The 19350-nt window shown below is 44.8% G+C and overlaps 1 protein-coding gene across 1 annotated transcript; it reads left to right on the plus strand.

Annotated features, from left to right (window-relative positions):
- Window positions 1-18708, plus strand: pnpo (pyridoxamine 5'-phosphate oxidase). Its single transcript, XM_048560838.2, has 7 exons — window positions 1-302; window positions 3075-3199; window positions 6933-7032; window positions 7214-7267; window positions 9609-9737; window positions 15005-15075; window positions 18051-18708. The coding sequence occupies exons 1-7, from the start codon at window positions 114-116 to the stop codon at window positions 18214-18216; spliced, it is 834 nt and encodes a 277-aa protein (XP_048416795.1). The 5' UTR covers window positions 1-113; the 3' UTR covers window positions 18217-18708.
- Window positions 18709-19350: the final 642 nt, after the last annotated feature.

The raw sequence follows: 19350 nt of genomic DNA on the forward strand, positions 1-19350 counted from the left end.
GGTCATTTAACAGTGTGTCTAGTCTAGGTGTGGAGGAAACTATTTTGTAGAAGAGCATTCATACTGCAGTGTGACACATACCCACACATGCAAACATCGTCCCTCAGGCTGCGATGTGGCCACGTGTAACTGACACTCGGAAGATCAGTTTCACCGTCAATTTCCTCAGACGCTCCAACCCCCTTTGGGTCGGTAACAGCGGCGTATTCCCACCATCCAAAGCTGGTGACATGTCCACCTCGTCCTCCGACCCTAGCCTGGCGGTGGCCGCCATGAGAAAGAGTTACAAACGCGACCAGGAAGTGAGTAACACAATGTAACAATATGGTGTAACCGTTTCTGAGCCGCGAAGGTGTCCACTTGCGGTGAACTCTATCAAGGGGAAGGCGGTATGCTTTGTGTTCTTTCCCCTTCGAGACCATCACTGCAGTAAAACATATGTTTTCAGATGTTTACTTCGTGTTTCACGAAATTAAAACAACATAAAGCGCCTCCCCATGGAAATCTCGTTCACTTGCAGGTTTTGTAACTGGGTAATTCGGGTTCCATTTCGCTTGTCAGTTAGAAACACATACAGAATTAAAGCGTTATCTTTATTTTGCATTAAAGGGATAATGCCTGCGATGAAATAATTACCTGTGGTTTGTTCTGTGGAGGGGGGGTGGCTCTAGCAATATTTAGGCCTCCGCTGTCACCAACATACAGTCCTTGGGATGACATTCAGGGTTGTCTATTATGTTCGTCCGTTTGTAGAGTAAGCGCAGCGAAACCCCACCTTCATTTGCAAATCCTCCGACATATCACCACCACAAAACCTGTGTTTATATAGCGCCTTCAGCGTGTTACAACATCCAACGCGCTTTACAGGAGCGTTATGAAACAAAAATTAACACTGAGCCAACGGAGGCATCAGAATAGGTAACCAAAGTGGAGAAAGAACTCATTCATAGGTTTCAGCCCAGATCAAGGGCCATAGGAGCTAGGTTTTTGTTTAATCAACATGTCCAGGGGATGTAATTCCACGCCTGTGGGGCAGGGGGGACTTGAACCTGGGGATAACAGGATGCAAACCTTCACCCAGAGGGATGTTCGGGAGCTCCAGGTTTTTGACCCACGCACAACATAGGGTAAATGGAGCTGATGATGCTCTAGTGCACCTGCTGCCCTGGTCCTCCCAGGTCAAGGCTTCTCAAAGTGCAGGTCAGGACCCCAAGTGGGGGTGAACTTTTGAGATCCTCAGCTCCGAGGCAGCAATGACTGCTGTGTAGCTCCAACCTAGCTGTAACAGCAGTAACCCTATTCTAATAAGGGCCCTGCTCTCAAAGCCCTACTACTCCAGTCTGACAGGTCACACCAAGGTTGAGTGCCAGTTTTCAATCCTTGAATTGGCATCACAGTGAGAAAAACATTTGGGAAGCACTGTTCTAGGTGAAATAGGTCGTGGTGTTTGGGATATGCTGTCAAAAAGTCTGTATAATTCCCATGGCACCCGTGATTAATGACTTATGGAAGCAGAGTTTGAAAGTATCCCAATGCAAACAGAGACACACAGCTTTCAGACCCTTCAGAAGCTTTTCTCCCTGCAAGTCCTGACACAGACACTCGCAGCCATGCGCCGGCACCTCCACACACCCGCAATCCAGCCTGCCCCAGCTCAGAGCCTCCCTCTCCCAGACCTGCAAAGGATCTCTGCTGTTTTTTATCCTCCACAGGATCCACAGACTGAACACCCAGTTCCACTCAGCTTTACTGGACACCAAAAATCGTGACTACAACCAACTCACGGGCCCCTGCCACCCACAAGAGGATTCCTGCGCCTCCCAAATCCCGAGTCTGTCCCTGTCCCTGTCCCTCCCCCACCATTGACCATGAGGATAATAAAATGTGAGGCTGGATGAACACAGCAGGCCAAGCAGCATCTCAGGAGCACAAAAGCTGACGTTTCGGGCCTAGACCCTACATCAAGAGGGGGATGGGGAGAGGGAACTGGAATAAATAGGGAGAGAGGGGGAGGCGGACCGAAGATGGAGAGTAAAGAAGATAGGTGGAGAGAGTGTAGGTGGGGAGGTAGGGAGGGGATAGGTCAGTCCAGGGAAGACGGACAGGTCAAGGAGGTGGGATGAGGTTAGTAGGTAGCTGGGGGTGCGGCTTGGGGTGGGAGGAAGGGATGGGTGAGAGGAAGAACCGGTTAGGGAGGCAGAGACAGGTTGGACTGGTTTTGGGATGCAGTGGGTGGGGGGGAAGAGCTGGGCTGGTTGTGTGGTGCAGTGGGGGGAGGGGACGAACTGGGCTGGTTTAGGGATGCGGTAGGGGAAGGGGAGATTTTGAAACTGGTGAAGTCCACATTGATACCATATGGCTGCAGGGTTCCCAGGCGGAATATGAGTTGCTGTTCCTGCAACCTTCGGGTGGCATCATTGTGGCAGTGCAGGAGGCCCATGATGGACATGTCATCTAAAGAATGGGAGGGGGAGTGGAAATGGTTTGTGACTGGGAGGTGCAGTTGTTTGTTGCGAACTGAGCGGACCTCCGTAACCTGTTCTTCCTCTCACCCATCCCTTCCTTCCACCCCAAGCCGCACCTCCATTTCCTACCTACTAACCTCATCCCACCTCCTTGACCTGTCCGTCTTTCCTGGACTGACCTATCCCCTCCCTACCTTCCCATCTATACTCTCCTCTCCACCTATCTTTTTTTCTCTCCATCTTCAGTCCGCCTCCCCCCTCTCTCCCTATTTATTCCAGAACCTTCACCCCATCCCCCTCTCTGATGAAGGGTCTAGGCCCAAAACGTCAGCTTTTGTGCTCCTGAGATGCTGCTTGGCCTGCTGTGTTCATCCAGCTTCACACTTTATTATCTCGGATTCTCCAGCATCTGCAGTTCCCATTATCTCTCACACAGCTTTATCACTGCCACTCTGGGTAGACTTGGGGTGGGGTTAAATATAACCTCAACAAAGTGACCTGGAGCCCAGAGCTAAATGAATTTAAAAATCACATCTGTATCCAGCTGCTGTTCTGCTGTTTACGTGGTGTGTATGTTTACATTTCTCTCTCTTTCTGTCTCGTGTCCAGGCTTTTGAAGAGAACCAGCTGGTTTCTCTGGATCCCATGAAGCAGTTTGCTGACTGGTTTGAAGCAGCCACGAAATGCCCATCGATCCAAGAAGCTAATGCCATGTGTCTCGCGACCTGCACCAAGTAAGCACCTTTCCCGATCTGTTGGCTGAAATTAAGAGGGCACCTCAATAAGTTCACGAAAACTCCTGGAGGAAAGTTAGCTTTTCAGGTTACCCAGGGATTTCGCCACCTTACCTAAAACAGATTTATCAAAACTGCAGTACAGATCGATGTGAAAGACCTCTGTTATTTTACTGAAATAGGTTTACACCTTTGGTAAAATATAAGTCAAAGAGCAAGTTTACCGCTGTTCAATAATGAGGTCTAATGCTAACAGGGGAAATTAGGGTTGAAGTGTGGAAGTGGAGTGGGAACAAGACAAGAAGATGTACTTAGAGTGGAAGGAAGCTCCTATACAATAAAAGGTCTAGTATCAGTCAGTTGGGCTGAACAGTTTGTTGTTGTGTTTGTTGAATTTACCTTAAACGTGTGTGGAAACCTGGTTAGATCATGCTTAATGAACATAGTTTTAGTCTCCATTTTATGGAAAAGATCTAGACTCGCTGGAGAAGTTACAAAGAGAATCTACAGTGACTGACACTACAATGAGTGGCTGTACACCTCAAGGACTGCAGCTGTTTTAAGAAGGCAGCTCACTACCACCTCCTCAAGGGCAACTAGGAAACAGGCAATAGATGCTGGACCTAGCCAGCACATCCCCGGATACATTTTAAAAATACCAAAACTGAGAGCCTAATACTCCAGGAAAGACCAAGAAGAGTGGTGACTAGATGAAGGTGTTTAAAATGATGAAACAGTTTGATAAGCAATGGTGTACTGTTATTATCACTGGACTGGTAAGCCAGAGACCCAGGTTAATAATCTAGGGCCATGGGTTCGAATTGCTCCATAGCAGATGGTGAAGTTGAATTCAGTCAATAAATCTAGAATTAAAAGCTAGAGTAAGTTACCATGAAACCCTTGTTGATTTTCATAAAACCCATCTGATTCACTAATTCCTTTTATGTGAGAAAATTCTGCCCTGCTCAGCCAGTCTGGCAGACATGTGACTCCAGACTATAAAATGCCACATGATTGTAACAAATTGTTAAAGTCTCATAAGAGGAATTAAAATAGATAGACCACCTGACATCGACCGAGTCACAGGGTACAACAAGGGCACAACCAGCACAGTCTGGTTTACAGGGTCCCCTTACAAAACATCTGGAAGCTTATCGCAAAATTAGGAGAGCTGCCCAGAGGTGAATGAAGCAACAGCCTGACATCATACCTGACAGAAAATGTCCCAGGCATCGCAAACACCAGGTGGTAGTACAGAGTTATACATTTGGGAAGGAGGTGCCCGAGGAGAACTCAACATTAACTCTGGGTCTCATGGCATTAGTCCAAACATGCGCAAGGAATCCTCCTGCTGATTACTGGCTGAAGCCTTTTGCTTCCCTCTGCTGCTAAGTCAATACTGTCCCACAATATCTGGAACTAACTGTCACTCTTGCCAAGCAATACTGGTACAACATGGCTTCTCACCAACAATGTAGAAAATTACCCAAGTCTGCCTTGTTTTCAAAGAGCAGGACAAATCTGACCTGTCCAATTACCACCCCATCAATCTACTCTCAATCATCAGCAAAATGATGGAAGAGATCATTTACCAACTGGAAATTACACAAAAAATAACCAACTCATTGATGCACAGTTTCAGCTCTGTCAGGCCCATTCAGCTCTTGCTCTCATTGCAGTGATGATCCAAACATGGGTACAAGAGCTGAATTACAAAGGATAGGTGAGCGTGACTGTTCTTGATATCTAGGCTACATTTGACTAAGTGTGACATCAAAACTGGAGTTAATGGGAATCAGGAGAAACACTCTGCAGGTTGGAGTCATACCTGGCACAGAGGAAGATGGTTGTGGTTGTTGGAAGTCAGTCATTTCAGCTCCAGGACATTGCTGCAGGTGTTCTTCAGGGCAGTGTCCTCGATCCAACCATCTTCAGCTGCTTCATCAATGACCTTCCCTCCACCATGAGGTCAGAAGTGGGGATGTTCACCAATGATTGCACAACATTCACCATAAATCCTCAGCTACTGAAGCAGCTCATGTCCAAATGCAGCAAGACCTGGATAATATCTGGGTTTGGGCTAGCAAGTGGCAAGTAACATTCATGCAACACAAATGCCAGATTGACCATCTCCAACAAGAGAGAATCCAACCATCAACCCTTGATGTTTAATGACATTACTATCACTGAATTCCCCTCTATCAACATAGAGAAGGGTTACCACCAGAAACTGATCTGAACCAGCGATATAAATACTGTGGCTACAAGTGCAGGCCAGAAGCTGGGAGTTCTGTGATGAATAACTCACTTCCTGAATCCCCAAAGCTTGTCCACGACCTGCAAGGCGTGTCCTTCATCAGGAATGTAACAAAATATTCCCCACTTGCATGGATGGGTGCAACTCCAACAACACTTGAGAAGCTCGATACCTTCCAAACATAGCAGCCCATTTTATTGGCACCACCAATTAAATATTCACTCCCTCCATTACCAATGCTTAGTACCAGTAGTGTCTACCATCTACAAGATGCACTGCAGCAACTCACCAAGGTTCCTTAGACAACACTTTCCAAACTTACAATCTTTACAATCAAGAAGGACAAATCCCTGGAACTCCCTCTCTCACAGTACTGTGGGTGTTCTTACATCAGCTGGACTGCAATGGCTAGAAAAGGCAACTTACACCCACCTTCTCAAGGGCGAGTTGGCCTGGGGAATAAATGCTGGCTCATCCTGCGATGAGGACATGTCATGAGTGAAGAAAATGTAAAGATTTTTCCACCTGCTGAGGAGACCTCAGTAGGAGGCATAAAAATAAGGTAGTGACAAATAAATCCAATCAGGAATCCAGGATAAAACTGGGGCATAATCCCAGAGGGAGCACCTGAAGAATCAATTTGTTTAGACGGGAAGCTGGGTAATGGCATTGAGAGGAACAGAAGGATATTCTGATGAAGTGAACTGACGTAAACAGTCTGGGAGGAGGTTGACATGCAAAATGATCACAAGCATAGATCCCACTGAACTGAATGCTTTTCTGTGCTGTTTATTTGATGTAATTATATTCATACCTAAGCACCACGATTTGTATAATTCTTACACTGATTGTATTCCCTTCAGTCCTCAAGACATTCATTCCATGCCCTCTGGTACCACAGTCAGGTGACAATTCTTCAGAATCTGTTGGCCCATCCATTCATAGTGTATATCACAGACAAGCTCGGTCTGACCTCATCTCTATTGATGTGCAGTATCTATCAGTGATTGTGTTTATATATAGAAAGGCCTGCAAATTATCCACTTCCGTCACCCAGGTTTGCCCCCACAAACTTGACGGAGATCTGATGAATCAGCAAAGGTTGGGAATCAAACTTGGTAGCTTCCTAACCTGATTGGCTTAAGTGTAATTCAGCCCCACAGTTTACTACAGTCAAATGTCCTACTGTCACTTGATGTGGTCAAGGGAAATGGTCTCTTTAATCTGATACCGGAGGACAGCTGCGAGCACGGATGCAGATTGAAGGAAGTGGGAAGAAAGTTATTGGGAGAGTATTGGGAATGTTGGGGGTAGAGGAATGCCCCTCTTTCCATCTAATTACTGGCATAATTTTCTGACAGATCAGAAAGGAGGAATTTGTGTGTCTGTACATAGAGGGATAGCATTCACAAATAACTAGGTGGGATTTGAAAGCAGGATTAGTTACCTCAAATTCTGTTTTTGGACCTTCTCTAGGGATGGAAAGCCTTCTGCTCGAATGTTGCTTCTGAAAGGGTTTGGACCTGAGGGATTTAAATTCTACACAAACCACAAAAGCAGGAAAGGAAGGGAGCTCGTAAGTAGATGCTTGACGGATCACTTTTTGTACCAATCGCAAACACCAACCCTCATCATCAACCCCTTATCACCTCCCCCCTCCTCACAATAATACTGTGTTAAACATTTTGATCATCAGTATTTGTTGATTGTGAATCAAGGGCAGGTCTGCACAACAAGTTGATATATCTATTTTCTAGGAATCCAATCCAGTTGCAGCAATAGTATTTTACTGGGAGGCCCTGAATAGGCAAGTACGTCCTCAATTTACATATTTGGTTCTTTTGTTTTAGAAGTAATGCTTCACTTTTTGCTTGTTGACCTGAAGTGTAAATTATCTTTTTCTTTCCACAGTCCAGCTGAACATTTCCAGCATTTTCTGTTTTTATGTAACTTGTACCAGATTTACCTTGTACCTTGGATTTATGTGATAGCTTTCAGGATGTCCTCACATGAGGTTGTTGACTTGCTCGCCGACCTGGCTTGTTTTTGTTCAGACGTTTCGTTACCAGGCTAGGTCACATCATCAGTGACACCTCTGATGAAACAATGTTGAAGGCAACAATCAGCTTCTGTTTCTGGATGTCATGGTTGAACGTATGACCAATGGGGAGTTCCAAAGCTCAGTATACAGGAAAACAACCCATTCTGACTAAATCCCAACTTCCACACCAACGAGCCCAATGTCATTAACAAAGCTGTGCTAGGACACTATTTAAACATGCTACTACTCACTGCAACATGCCAGAACTATGCAGGAAAGAGGAAGAGCACCTACACAAAATCTTTGCCATGAATGGAAATCCCTGCAACTTCACCTGCAGGTGTTTACTAAACAGACAACAACAAGGGGACACAGTACGCCCTAACACACTGGCCACACTGTCATACATCAACAACATATCAGAACTGACAACGAGACTCCTAAGGCCACTAGGAATCATGGTGGCCCACAAACCCACAGCCACTCTACAACAAACACTCACAAGGATTAAAGACCCCATTCCCACAACATGCAGGACCAATGTGGTTTACAAAATACCATGCAACAACAGCTACAAACATTACATCAGACAGACAGGAAGGAAATTAGCCGTCAGAATACACAACCATTGGTTAGCAGCAAAACGGCACGACAAACTTTCCCGAAATCAGTACGCTCGGACAATGAAGGCCATCAGTTTAACAGGGACAATGTAACCATACTAGCCCAAGCCAAACATAGACATGCACGGGAATTCCGAGAGGCATGGTTCTCCACCTGTAATGCAACCAACAAACATGTAGAACTGGACCCCATATTCAAACCCATACATATCAAAACTGGAAATGTCACAACTCACCATAACAGACCGGGCAGTATAAATTCCAAGCGGAGAACAACATCTCTTCATCGGAGGCCTCACTCATGATATCACCTAGCATGGTGACAAACGTCTGAATGTTTGAGGGGTGACTTGATAGAGGTCTACGAGATTATGAAGGGCATGGACAGACTGGACAGTCAGAAGCTTTTTCCCAGGGTGGAAGATTCAGTTACCAGTGGCCATGCGTTTAAGATGTGAGGGGCAAGGATTAAAGGTGATGTATGAGGCATGTTTATTACACAGAGGGTGGTGGGAGCCTGGAACTCACTTGCCGGGGGAGGTTGTGGAAGCAGTGACTATAGTGACTTTTAAAGACTGTCTTGACAAATACACAAATAGGATGGGAATAGAGGGATACGGTCCTTGGAAGGGTAGGGGGTTTTACTTGTGATGAACAGCATGTCGGTGCAGGCTTGGAAGGCCAAAGGGCCTGTTCCTGTGCTGTAATTTTCTTTGTGCTTTGTTCTTTTGCAAACAAACCAGCTCAGTGAGCAAGTCAACAACCTCACCCACGGCCCAAGCTACAAATCTTTGCAAAAACTTTAAATGTCCCCAGATGACATTTAGCAAATGCAGCACATTAATGGACCGTTTCTATCATTAAGTGGAAAATCTGGTGGGATCACCTATCTCCGTGAGCAACAGATATTTACCAGGCGACAGCAGACATTCCCTATCCTTCTTTGAAAAGTGTCAAATCATCTTTTACAAGAACCTGATAGAACAGGCAGTCTAACATTTTACATGAAAGACAACCAGCCTGACAACGCAGCACCCCCTCGTCACTACACTGCAGTTCAGTGTCATCTTGGATTATGTGGTGGCTATAGATGGACTTGAACCAATGACTTTCTGATTCAAAGCAAGAATGGTTTCCAATGCCGACTAATAGTATAATTACCACACAGTTAAAGGAGGGGGAAAACATCAGCTATGTGGCCCTGATCAGAATTTACTAATTAAGTAAAGTAGAAAATGCTGGAACAATGCAGCAGCATCTGTAGGTTGGTTCTGGTGAAAGGTTATAGACTTAAAATGTTAACAGTTTTTCTCTCTCCATTGATACTGCCTGACCTGCAATGTCTTTGCTATTAGTTATTCAGTGTAATATTCTCTTCCACATCTTGCCCTTTGATCAATTTGTCACCTCTGTTCTGGCTCTGTTCCACCTGCTGTGAGGTGGGTTCGAATACAGGTCCTGACCCTCAGAAACATTCACTTTCCTCAGGTACGCATCGAAGGTCATGTGACCAAGTTGCCAGTCACAGATTCGGAGGAGTACTTCCATTCTCGACCCAAGAGTAGCCAAATCGGTGCTGTGGTCAGCCGGCAGAGCACAGTGATCCCTGACAGAGAGGTGTGTACACAAAACTGCGTGGGTCTCAGTTATAATGGGAACTGCAGATGCTGGAGAATCTAAGATAACAAAGTGTGAAGCTGGATGAACACAGCAGGCCAAGCAGCATCTCAGGAGTACAAAAGCTGACGTTTCGGGCCTAGGCCCTTCATCAGAGCTTTCCCTCTGATGAAGGGGCTAGGCCCGAAACGTCAGCTTTGGTGGTCCTGAGATGCTGCTTGGCCTGCTGTGTTCATCCAGCTCCACATTTTGTTATCTTGGGTCTCAGTTATGGCTTGTGTAACAGAAGGAAATACTAAGCCAGGTCGCAGACTAGTTCATGAACTGTTCCATTGTGAACTTTACTCACATGCTTGATTTCCTGGTTTGAGGTTCTAATGTCCAAACGAAATAGTGCAGAAACCCAATACAGGAGCAAACATCACAACTCAAAACCTTAGCTTGCTCTCTTTTCATGGATGTTGCCTGACCTGCTATGATTTTCAGCACTTTTTGTTTTCATTGCAAAAACCCAGAATACTCAGTCACTCTCACAGCTCGACTGCCTGACCTGGATTTTCTAGACTAACAAACACCATCACCTCTTCACTTCACCTTTCCCAAGATTATGATGTGTGAATTACTTCTTCTCCAACCCATGTTGTCCTCATGTCCAGTCACCAGGTCTTCATCAGCACTCTCCCTTCCTCTGTGTCAATCACTGACCACAGCTAATGGATAGAAACATTTCCCAGTATTCCTCATATCTTACAGTTTTCAGTATCTGAATGTTGTGTTTTATATCACTCCGGTCTAGGATCCTGCGCAAATTAGAATGTGAGATTCATGAATAAACAATCTGAACAGTGATTTATAGACACAACAAGTTCTTCACTGAATCTAAAGTCATTTCCCATCACATTCTTCAACAAAGCAACAAAAAAACCAGAGAATGCTCCTCCTTCAAGTCTCTGTCATCATTCAGACAGTTTATGACTGACCTGGAACTTCATTCCATTTACTCACTGTCGTTCTGTAAATGTTATTGCATGGCCTGGCCTGATAGTGACTCTCAATTTCAGTCTTGACATTTTGGATTAACCCCTCACCCATCCTCCTCCTTGTGAGAGAAGGTAACAGGTTATCACTCACATTTGCGTGAAGAAATGCTTCTCGACATCGTCCCTGAATGATTTGGCCTGGGCTTGTTATGTCTCTCTTGTCCTTGATCCTCTGTGTCTATCTTATCAAATCTTTTCATCATCTTTAACTCCTCAATTATATCAACTCTAATATTCTATATTCAATGCAGCCTGTCTTTACAACTTAACTGCTCAATGCAAAGTATCCTTCTAGTAAATCTCTCTGCACCCCTCTTCCAAGGACAAAGTATCATAGAGTCATAGATACATCAGCACTGAAACAGATGCTTTGATTCAACTCATCCATGCCAACCAGATGGTATTTCTGTGTTTTTTCCTCCACACTGAGTCCACAAACGATCCCAGACATCACCATCCCTGAGACAAAGCCTCAGCACGTAATAGCGCCACCAAGCGGTACACTTGATCTTAGCCAACCAGATATTCTAAATTAATCCAGCCGCATTACCAGCATTTGGCTCATATCCCTCTAAACCCTTCCTGTTCATGTATCTATCCAGATGCTTTTTAATATGTTGTAATTGTACCAGCCTCCACCACTTCCTCTGGCAGCTTGTTCCATACAAGTACCACCCTCTGCATGAAAAAGTTGCCCCTTAGGCCCCTTTTAAATTTTTCCCCTCTCACTTTAAACACATGCCCTCTAATTTTGGACTGCCCTAAAAGAAAAGATCTTGACTCTTCACCCTATCCATGCCCCTCATGATTTTATAAACCTCTATAAGGTCACCCCTCAGCCTCTGATGCTCCAGAGAAAACAGCCCCAGCCTATTCAGCCTCCCCCTGTAGCTCAAACCCTCCAATCCCGGCAACATTCTTGTAAATCTTTTCTGAAACCTTTCAAATTCAACAACATCCTTCCTATTACAAGGAGACCAGAATTGAACACAGCATTCCAAAAGTGGTCTTAACAATATCTTGGACAGCCGAAACATGACCTCCCAACTCCTTTACTCAACGTACTGACCAATAAAAGCAAGCAGACCAAACATCTTCTTCACTATCCTGTCTACCACTGACTCCACTTTCAACGAACTATGAACCCGCACTCCAAGGTCTCTTTGTTCGGCAACACTCCCCAGGACGTTACTAGTAAGTGTATAAGTCCTGCCCTGATTTGCCTATCAAACATTTGCACCTCACATTTATACACATTAAATTTCATCTGCCACTCCTCAGCCCACAGGCCCATCTGATCAAGGTCCTGTTGTACTCTGAGGTCACCTTCTTCACCGTCCACTACACCTCCAACTTTGGAGTCATCTGCCATACCTGCTATATTCACATTCACATCATTTACATAAAGGATAAAAAGCAGTGGACCGAGCACCAATCCTTGTGACACACTGCTGGTCACAATTCAAAAAGTAACCCTCCACCATCCCCACCCTCTCCCTCCTACCTTCGAGCATGTTCTGTTTCCAAATGGCTATTTCTCCCTGTATTCTACATGATCTAATCTTGTTAACCAGTCTACCATGCAGAATACTGTTGAATGCCTTACTGAAGTTCATACAGATCACATCCACTGCTCTGCCCTCATCATTCCTCTTCGTTACTTAGACCATAAGAACCATAAGACATAGGAGTGGAAGTAAGACCATTTGGCCCATCGAGTCCACTCCACCATTTGATCATGGCTGATGGGCATTTCCCTGCACTGTCCCCATACCCCTTGATTCCTTCTGAGATCAAAAATTTATCAATATCCGCCTTGAAGACATTTAACGTCCCGGCCTCCACTGCACTCCGTGGCAATGAATTCCACAGGCCCACCACTCTCCGGCTGAAGAAATGTCTCTTCATTTCAGTTTTAAATTTACCCCCTCTAATTCTAAGGCTGTGCCCACAGGTCCTAGTCTCCCCGCCTAATGGAAACACCATCCCAGTTTCCACCCTTTCTGAGCCATGCATTATTTTGTAAGTTTGTATTAAATCTCCCCTCAACCTTCTAAACTCTAATGAGTACAATCCCAGGATCCTCAGCCGTTCATCGTACGTTAAACCTACCATTCCAAGGATCATCCGTGTGAATCTCCGCTGGACACACTCCAGCGCCAGTATGTCCTTCCTGAGGTGTGGGCCCAAAATTGGACACAGTATTCTAAATGGGGCCTAACTAGAGCTTTATAAAGTCTCAGAAGCACATCACTGCTTTTATATTCCAACCCTCTTGAGATAAACGACAACATCACATTTGCTTTCTTAATCACGGACTGAACCTGCAAGTTAACCTTTAGAGAATCCTGGGCCAACACTCCCAGATCCCTTTGAACTTCAGCTTTACGAATTTTCTCACCGTTTAGAAAATAGTCCATGCCTGTATTCTTTTTTCCAAAGTGCAAGACCTCGCATTGCTCACATTGAATTTCATCAGCCTTTTCCTGGACCATTCTCCTAAACTGCCTAAATCTTTCTGCAGCTTCCCCACCTCCTCAGTACTACCTGCCTGTCCACCTATCTTTGTATCATCGACAAACTTTGCCAGAATGCCCCCAGTCCCTTCATCCAGATCATTAATATATAAGGTGAACAGCTGCGGCCCCAACACTGAACCCTGCGGGACACCAATCGTCACTGGTTGCCATTCTGAAAAAGAGCCTCTTATCCCAACTCTCTGCCTTCTGTCAGACAGCCAATCCTCAATCCAAGCCAGTAGCTCACCTCATACACCATGGGCTCTCATCTTGCTCAGCAGCCTCCCGTGAGGCACCGTATCAAAGGCCTTTTGGAAGTCTAGATAGATAACATCCACTGGGTTTCCCTGGTCTAACCTACTTGTTACCTCTTCAAAGAATTCTTACAGGTTTGTCAGGCACAACCTCCCCTTACTAAATCCACGCTGACTTGTTCTAATCCGATGCTGCACTTCACCCTTAACAATGGATTCTAGAATTTTACTTGTAAATATTTGAACAAGATACTTGTTCAAACAACTCTATCAAGTTTGTGAGACATGATTTCCCACGCACAAAGCCATGTTCACTATTCCTAATCATTCTTTGCCTTTCCAAATGCATGTAAGTTTTGTCCCTCAGAATCCCCTCCAACAACTTACCTATCACTGGTGTCAGGCTCACTGGTCAATAGTTCCCTGCCTTTTCCTTGCCACCTTTCTTAAATAGTGGCACCACATTAGCCAACCTCCAGTCTTCTGGCATCTCACCTGTGGCTATTGATGATACAAATATCTCAGCAAGGGGCCCAGCAATCACTTCCCTAGCTTCCCATACAGTTCTAGGGTGCTCAGGTACTGGGGATTTATCCACCTTTACGCACCTCCTCCTCTGTTAAATGAACACTTATCAAGATATCGCTAGTTCCTTCCCCAAGTTCTTTAGTTTGCATATCCTTCTCCACAGCAAACCATGATGCGAAATACTTGTTTAGTATCTCCCTTATCTCCTGCCATTTCTACACATAGGTGGCCTTGCTGATCTGTCAGGGGCCTTATTCTCTCCCAAGTTACCCTTTTGTCCGTCATGTATTTGCATAAACCCTTTGGATTCTCCTTAACCTTATTTGTCAAAGCTATCTCTTGTTGCCTTCTCACCCTTTTGGTTTCCCTCTGAAGTATACTTCCACTGCCCCTACACTCCTCTCGGGATTCACTCAATCCCATAGAAGTAAACAAGAAATAGGAGCACATGGGCCTTTTGGCCTGTCAACACTGCTCTGCCAATCAACAAGTTCATGGCTGATCTTCCACCTTGGCTACACTTTGCCACAATATCCCCCTATCCTTTGATTACCAAAACATCCAAACACGTGTTGGTCCCAAATGGTCTCGTCAGCAAGTGAGTATTCATAACTGTCTCCAGGAGGGAGTTCCAAACACTCACAATTCTTTCAATTCAGAAATGTCTCTTCATCTCAGTGTGAAACGGGTGACCCCTTACTCTGAGACACCTGAAGTAAGGGAACCATCCTCTCAGAATCAGTTCTTTTGAAATCTTACTATGTTGCAATGAGATCACCTTCATTTTTCTGACCTGTAGAGACTAAGGTGACAAACCTGCAATTTCAGGAATCATTCCCCATGAACACTTACCTGATTGGAACACAGCACTTGAAAGTTTTGTGATTCCTCAAAGTGACATCTGAGTAATTCTCTCCTCTTGTCAGTTTCTAAGGAAGAAGAATGCACAGTTGGAGGAACTCTACAAAGACAGCGAGGTTCCAATGCCCGAGTACTGGTGAGTGATGTGTAAAACCAGAGACTTAAGAGCTTGCTTAGAAAGTTAAGGCATGGACTTTTCTGGTCAGAGCTTGATTACTGATTACTCATTCCCCACATATATGCTCAGTTCTCACACCTTTATCCGTTTATTTACATGCAACTATCACCTGTTTCCCAGCTCCATTTGGTCTCAGACAACCCTGCTAGACTCTACGACATATTAACACGTGTCAGCTACATGTGACTGAGCAGAACCCTTAGTTCCGGGGTTATGATTCATATATTGATCAGAAAACTGAATTAGTAAATCCCAGGGATTATTTTATTCTTTTGTGGGATGTGGGCCTCACCATCAAGGCCAGCATTTTGTTGATCTCCCCCAACTGCTCTTGAGCTGAGTGTCTTGCTGGACCATTTCAGAAGCCAGTTAAGAGTCAACCACACCTCTGTGAGCCTGGTGTCACATGTAGGCCAGACCAAAGAAAAGACAAAAAAACAAAGAAAATTACAGCACAGGAATAGGCCCTTCGGCCCTCCAAGCCTGCGCCGATCAAGATCCTCTGTCTAACCTGTCATCTATTTTCTAACGTTCTGTGTCCATTTGCTCCCTGCCCATCCATATACCTGTCCAGATATATCTTAAAAGACGCTAACGTGTCTGTGTCTACCACCTCCACTGGCAACACGTTCCAGGCACCCACCACCCTCTGTGTAAAGAATTTTCCACACATATCTCCCTTAAACTTTCCTCCTCTCACTTTGAACTCATGACCCCTAGTAATAGAGTTCCCCACTCTGGGAAAAAGCTGCTTGCTATCTACCCTGTCTATACTCCTCATGATTTTGTAGACCTCAATCAGGTGCCCCCTCAATCTCCGTCTTTCTAATGAAAATAATCCTAATCTACTCAACCTCTCTTCATAGCTAGCACCCTCCATACCAGGCAACATCCTGGTGAACCTCCTCTGCACCCTCTTCAAATCATTCACATCCTTTTGGTAATATGGCGACCAGAACTGTACACAGTACTCTAAATGTGGCCGAACCAAAGTCCTATACAACTGCAACATGACCTGCCAACTCTTGTACTCAATACCCCACCCAATGAAGGAAAGCATGCCATATGCCGCCTTGACCACCCTATTGACCTGCGTTGTCACCTTCAGGGAACAATGGACCTGAACACCCAGACCTCTCTGATCATCAATTTTTCCTAGGACTTTTCCAGTTACTGTATAGTTCGTCCTTGAATTTGATCGTCCAAAATGCATCACCTCGCATTTGCCCGGATTGAACTCCATCTGCCATTTCTCCACTGAACTCTCCAATCTATATTCTACTGCATTCTCCAACAGTCCCCTTCACTGTCTGCTACTCCACCAATCTTAGTGTCATTTGCAAACTTGCTGATCAGACCACCTATACCTTCCTCCAAATCATTTACATATATCACAAACAACAGTGGTCCCAGCACAGATCCCTGTGGAACACCATTGGTTACAGGTCTCCAATTTGAGAAACTCCCTTCTACTACTACCCTCTGTCTCCTGTTGCCCAGCCAGTTTTTTATCCATCTAGCTAGCACACCCTGGACCCCATGTGACTTCACTTTCTCCATCAGCCTGCCGTGGGGAACCTTATCAAACGCCTTACTGAAGTCCATGTATATGACATCTACAGCCTTTCCCTCATCAATCAACTTTGTCATGTCCTCAAAGAATTCTATTAAGTTGGTAAGACATGATCTTCCCTGCACAAATCCATGTTGCCTATTACTGATAAGCCCATTTTCTTCCAAATGGGAATAGATCCTATCCCTCAGTATCTTCTCTAGTAGCTTCCCTACCACTGATGTCAGGCTCACTGGTCGATAATTACCTGGATTGTCCTTGCTGCCCTTCTTAAACAAGGGGACAACATTAGCAAGTCTCCAGTCCTCCGGGACCTCACCCGTGTCTAAGGACACTGCAAAGATATCTGTTAAGGCCCCGGCTATTTCCTCTCTCGCTTCCTTCAGTAACCTGGGATTGATCCCATCCGGACCTGGGGACTTGTCCAGCTTAATGCCTTTTAGGACACCCAACACTTCCTCCCTCCTTATGTCAACTTGACCTAGAGTAAGCAAACATCTATCCCTAACTTCAACATCTGTCATGTCCCTCTCCTTTGGTGAATACCGATGCAAAGTACTTGATAAGAATGTCACCCATTTTCTCTGACTCAGCGCATAACTTTCCTTCTTTGTCCTTAAGTGGGCCAATCCTTTCTCTAGTTACCCTCTTGCTCTTTATATGTGACCAGGTGAGGATGGCAGATTTCCTTCCCAGAAGGATGTTAGTGAACTGGATGTGTTCTATATACAAAAAAAAGATAGTTTCATGGCCATTTTGACTGAGACTAGTTTTCAATTTCAGAATTATGAATTGAATTTAAATTCCTCAGCATTCCAACCTGTGCGCTTAGAGGGCCTCTGGAATAACTAGTTCAGTAACATCATCATCATTGTTACCTTTTGTAATGTGAGTTAAATACTGAATCAATAATCCTAAAGTCATAAAAAATACTGCCTAAGAGCTTGGTACCGAGGCCCAACTGTTTCACTTCAGGGAAGAAGTTCTGTCATCCTCAACATTCATGTTTGAGGAGTGGAGACGGTAGAGACCCTTATTCTGAATTCTACCAGTCACACAGTACCTTTTTGCAGTTTGCATTTATATGGGTCACTAATTAACTCAAAAAGTAATTCAAGAGTGTTTGGAATGTGTTACTCGTGGTTACATGGAGTGAGTGCTGTAAAAGTATGTAAGGGCAAGCTAGATGTGTGCAGGAAAGAGAAAGGGTTTTGAAGGATATGGTAACCAAGTAAGGTGAAGAAAAGCATGGGAGGAGGTTGTGTGGAGCTGGAGTACCAGCATGTACCAGATGGGCTGAATAGACAGTTTCTGTGCTACACAGTCCATGTAATTCTACCTGTGCTATTTTTTTTTGAAGGGGAGGATATCTTCTGGAGCCTGACACCATAGAGTTCTGGCAAGGCCAGACCAATCGTCTACATGACCGAATCCTGTTCCAGCGTTTAAAAGGGGAGAGCATTGAAGATCCTGCCATGATTCACAAGGCTGAAGGAGATTGGGTGTATAAAAGACTGTCGCCCTGACAACTGCATGCACATCAGTCTTCAAACCATTCCTCATCCAACCACAGAATAATTATCATTTTCTTCTAAATTGAGTCCTGACATATTTCACATCAGATTGTTGTTTGAAATTTGAAGGTGACCCAGTGGGAATCTGCGAACCTTCCCAAGATTTGAATTGGAGCTTTAATCTTCATAATTAGAATGATAACCTGTTATTCCCCACCCTGACATGCAGCACCTGGGACTTTTGGTAAATACAGTGCAGGCTATGTTCTCAGACAGAACTAACCTCTCTCTGAGAAAGATTAAATTTACATTACCCATTGGTGTAGAATCCCACAGCTCAAACATTCTCCTATTTACATCATCGACTGGGCAGGAGACCAGACTATTCATCCATGATAGATTGACAGTGCAAAACTAGCCAGAGATAATGGGAACAGCAGATGCTGGAGAATCCGAGATAACAAAGTGTGAAGCTGGATGAACACAGCAGGCCAAGCAGCATCTCAGGAGCACAAAAGTTGACGTTTCAGGCCTAGACCCTTCATCAGAGAGGGTCTAGGCTGGAAACATCAGCTTTTGTGCTCCTAAGATGCTGCTTGGCCTGCTGTGTTCATCCAGCTCCACACTTTGTTATCTTAGCTTCTTAGCCAGTTACCTGAAACAATCAATGAAGAAACAATGGTGTTACTCCAACAATGTGCATTTATGTAGTACCTTTATCCTAGTTAGAGGAACACAAGGAACTTCATGGAGGATTATCAGACAAAATCTTGCCACTAAACCACATTACAAAATGTTAAGTTTCAAAAAGCATTTCAAAGGAGGAGATAGATAGAGTGATGGAGAGGTTTCGGGAGAGAATCCTTAAGTTTGGGTTTTGGCAGCTGACAATGCGGCCTCCAACTGTGGAACACTTAAAATCAGATGCGTGCAAGGGTGTCCTCAGGGTGAAGGTTAGGTGCATGAATTCATTTAGAAAACATTCTGACTACAACCTTAATCTCAACAACTGTGGTGGGGTCTGTTCAGTGAGTGGGGCAGGGTCAGTCGGGAAGGAAGGAAACAGATACCCTAACAAAATAGAGATGGGTTGATGGTTTGTTTATGTGTGGAGACCTAGTGATTGTTCCTGTGGATCTCCAACAT

Source organism: Stegostoma tigrinum, chromosome 31 (assembly GCF_030684315.1).
Source record: "Stegostoma tigrinum isolate sSteTig4 chromosome 31, sSteTig4.hap1, whole genome shotgun sequence".
In the NCBI taxonomy this organism is placed as follows: Eukaryota; Metazoa; Chordata; class Chondrichthyes; order Orectolobiformes; family Stegostomatidae; genus Stegostoma; species Stegostoma tigrinum.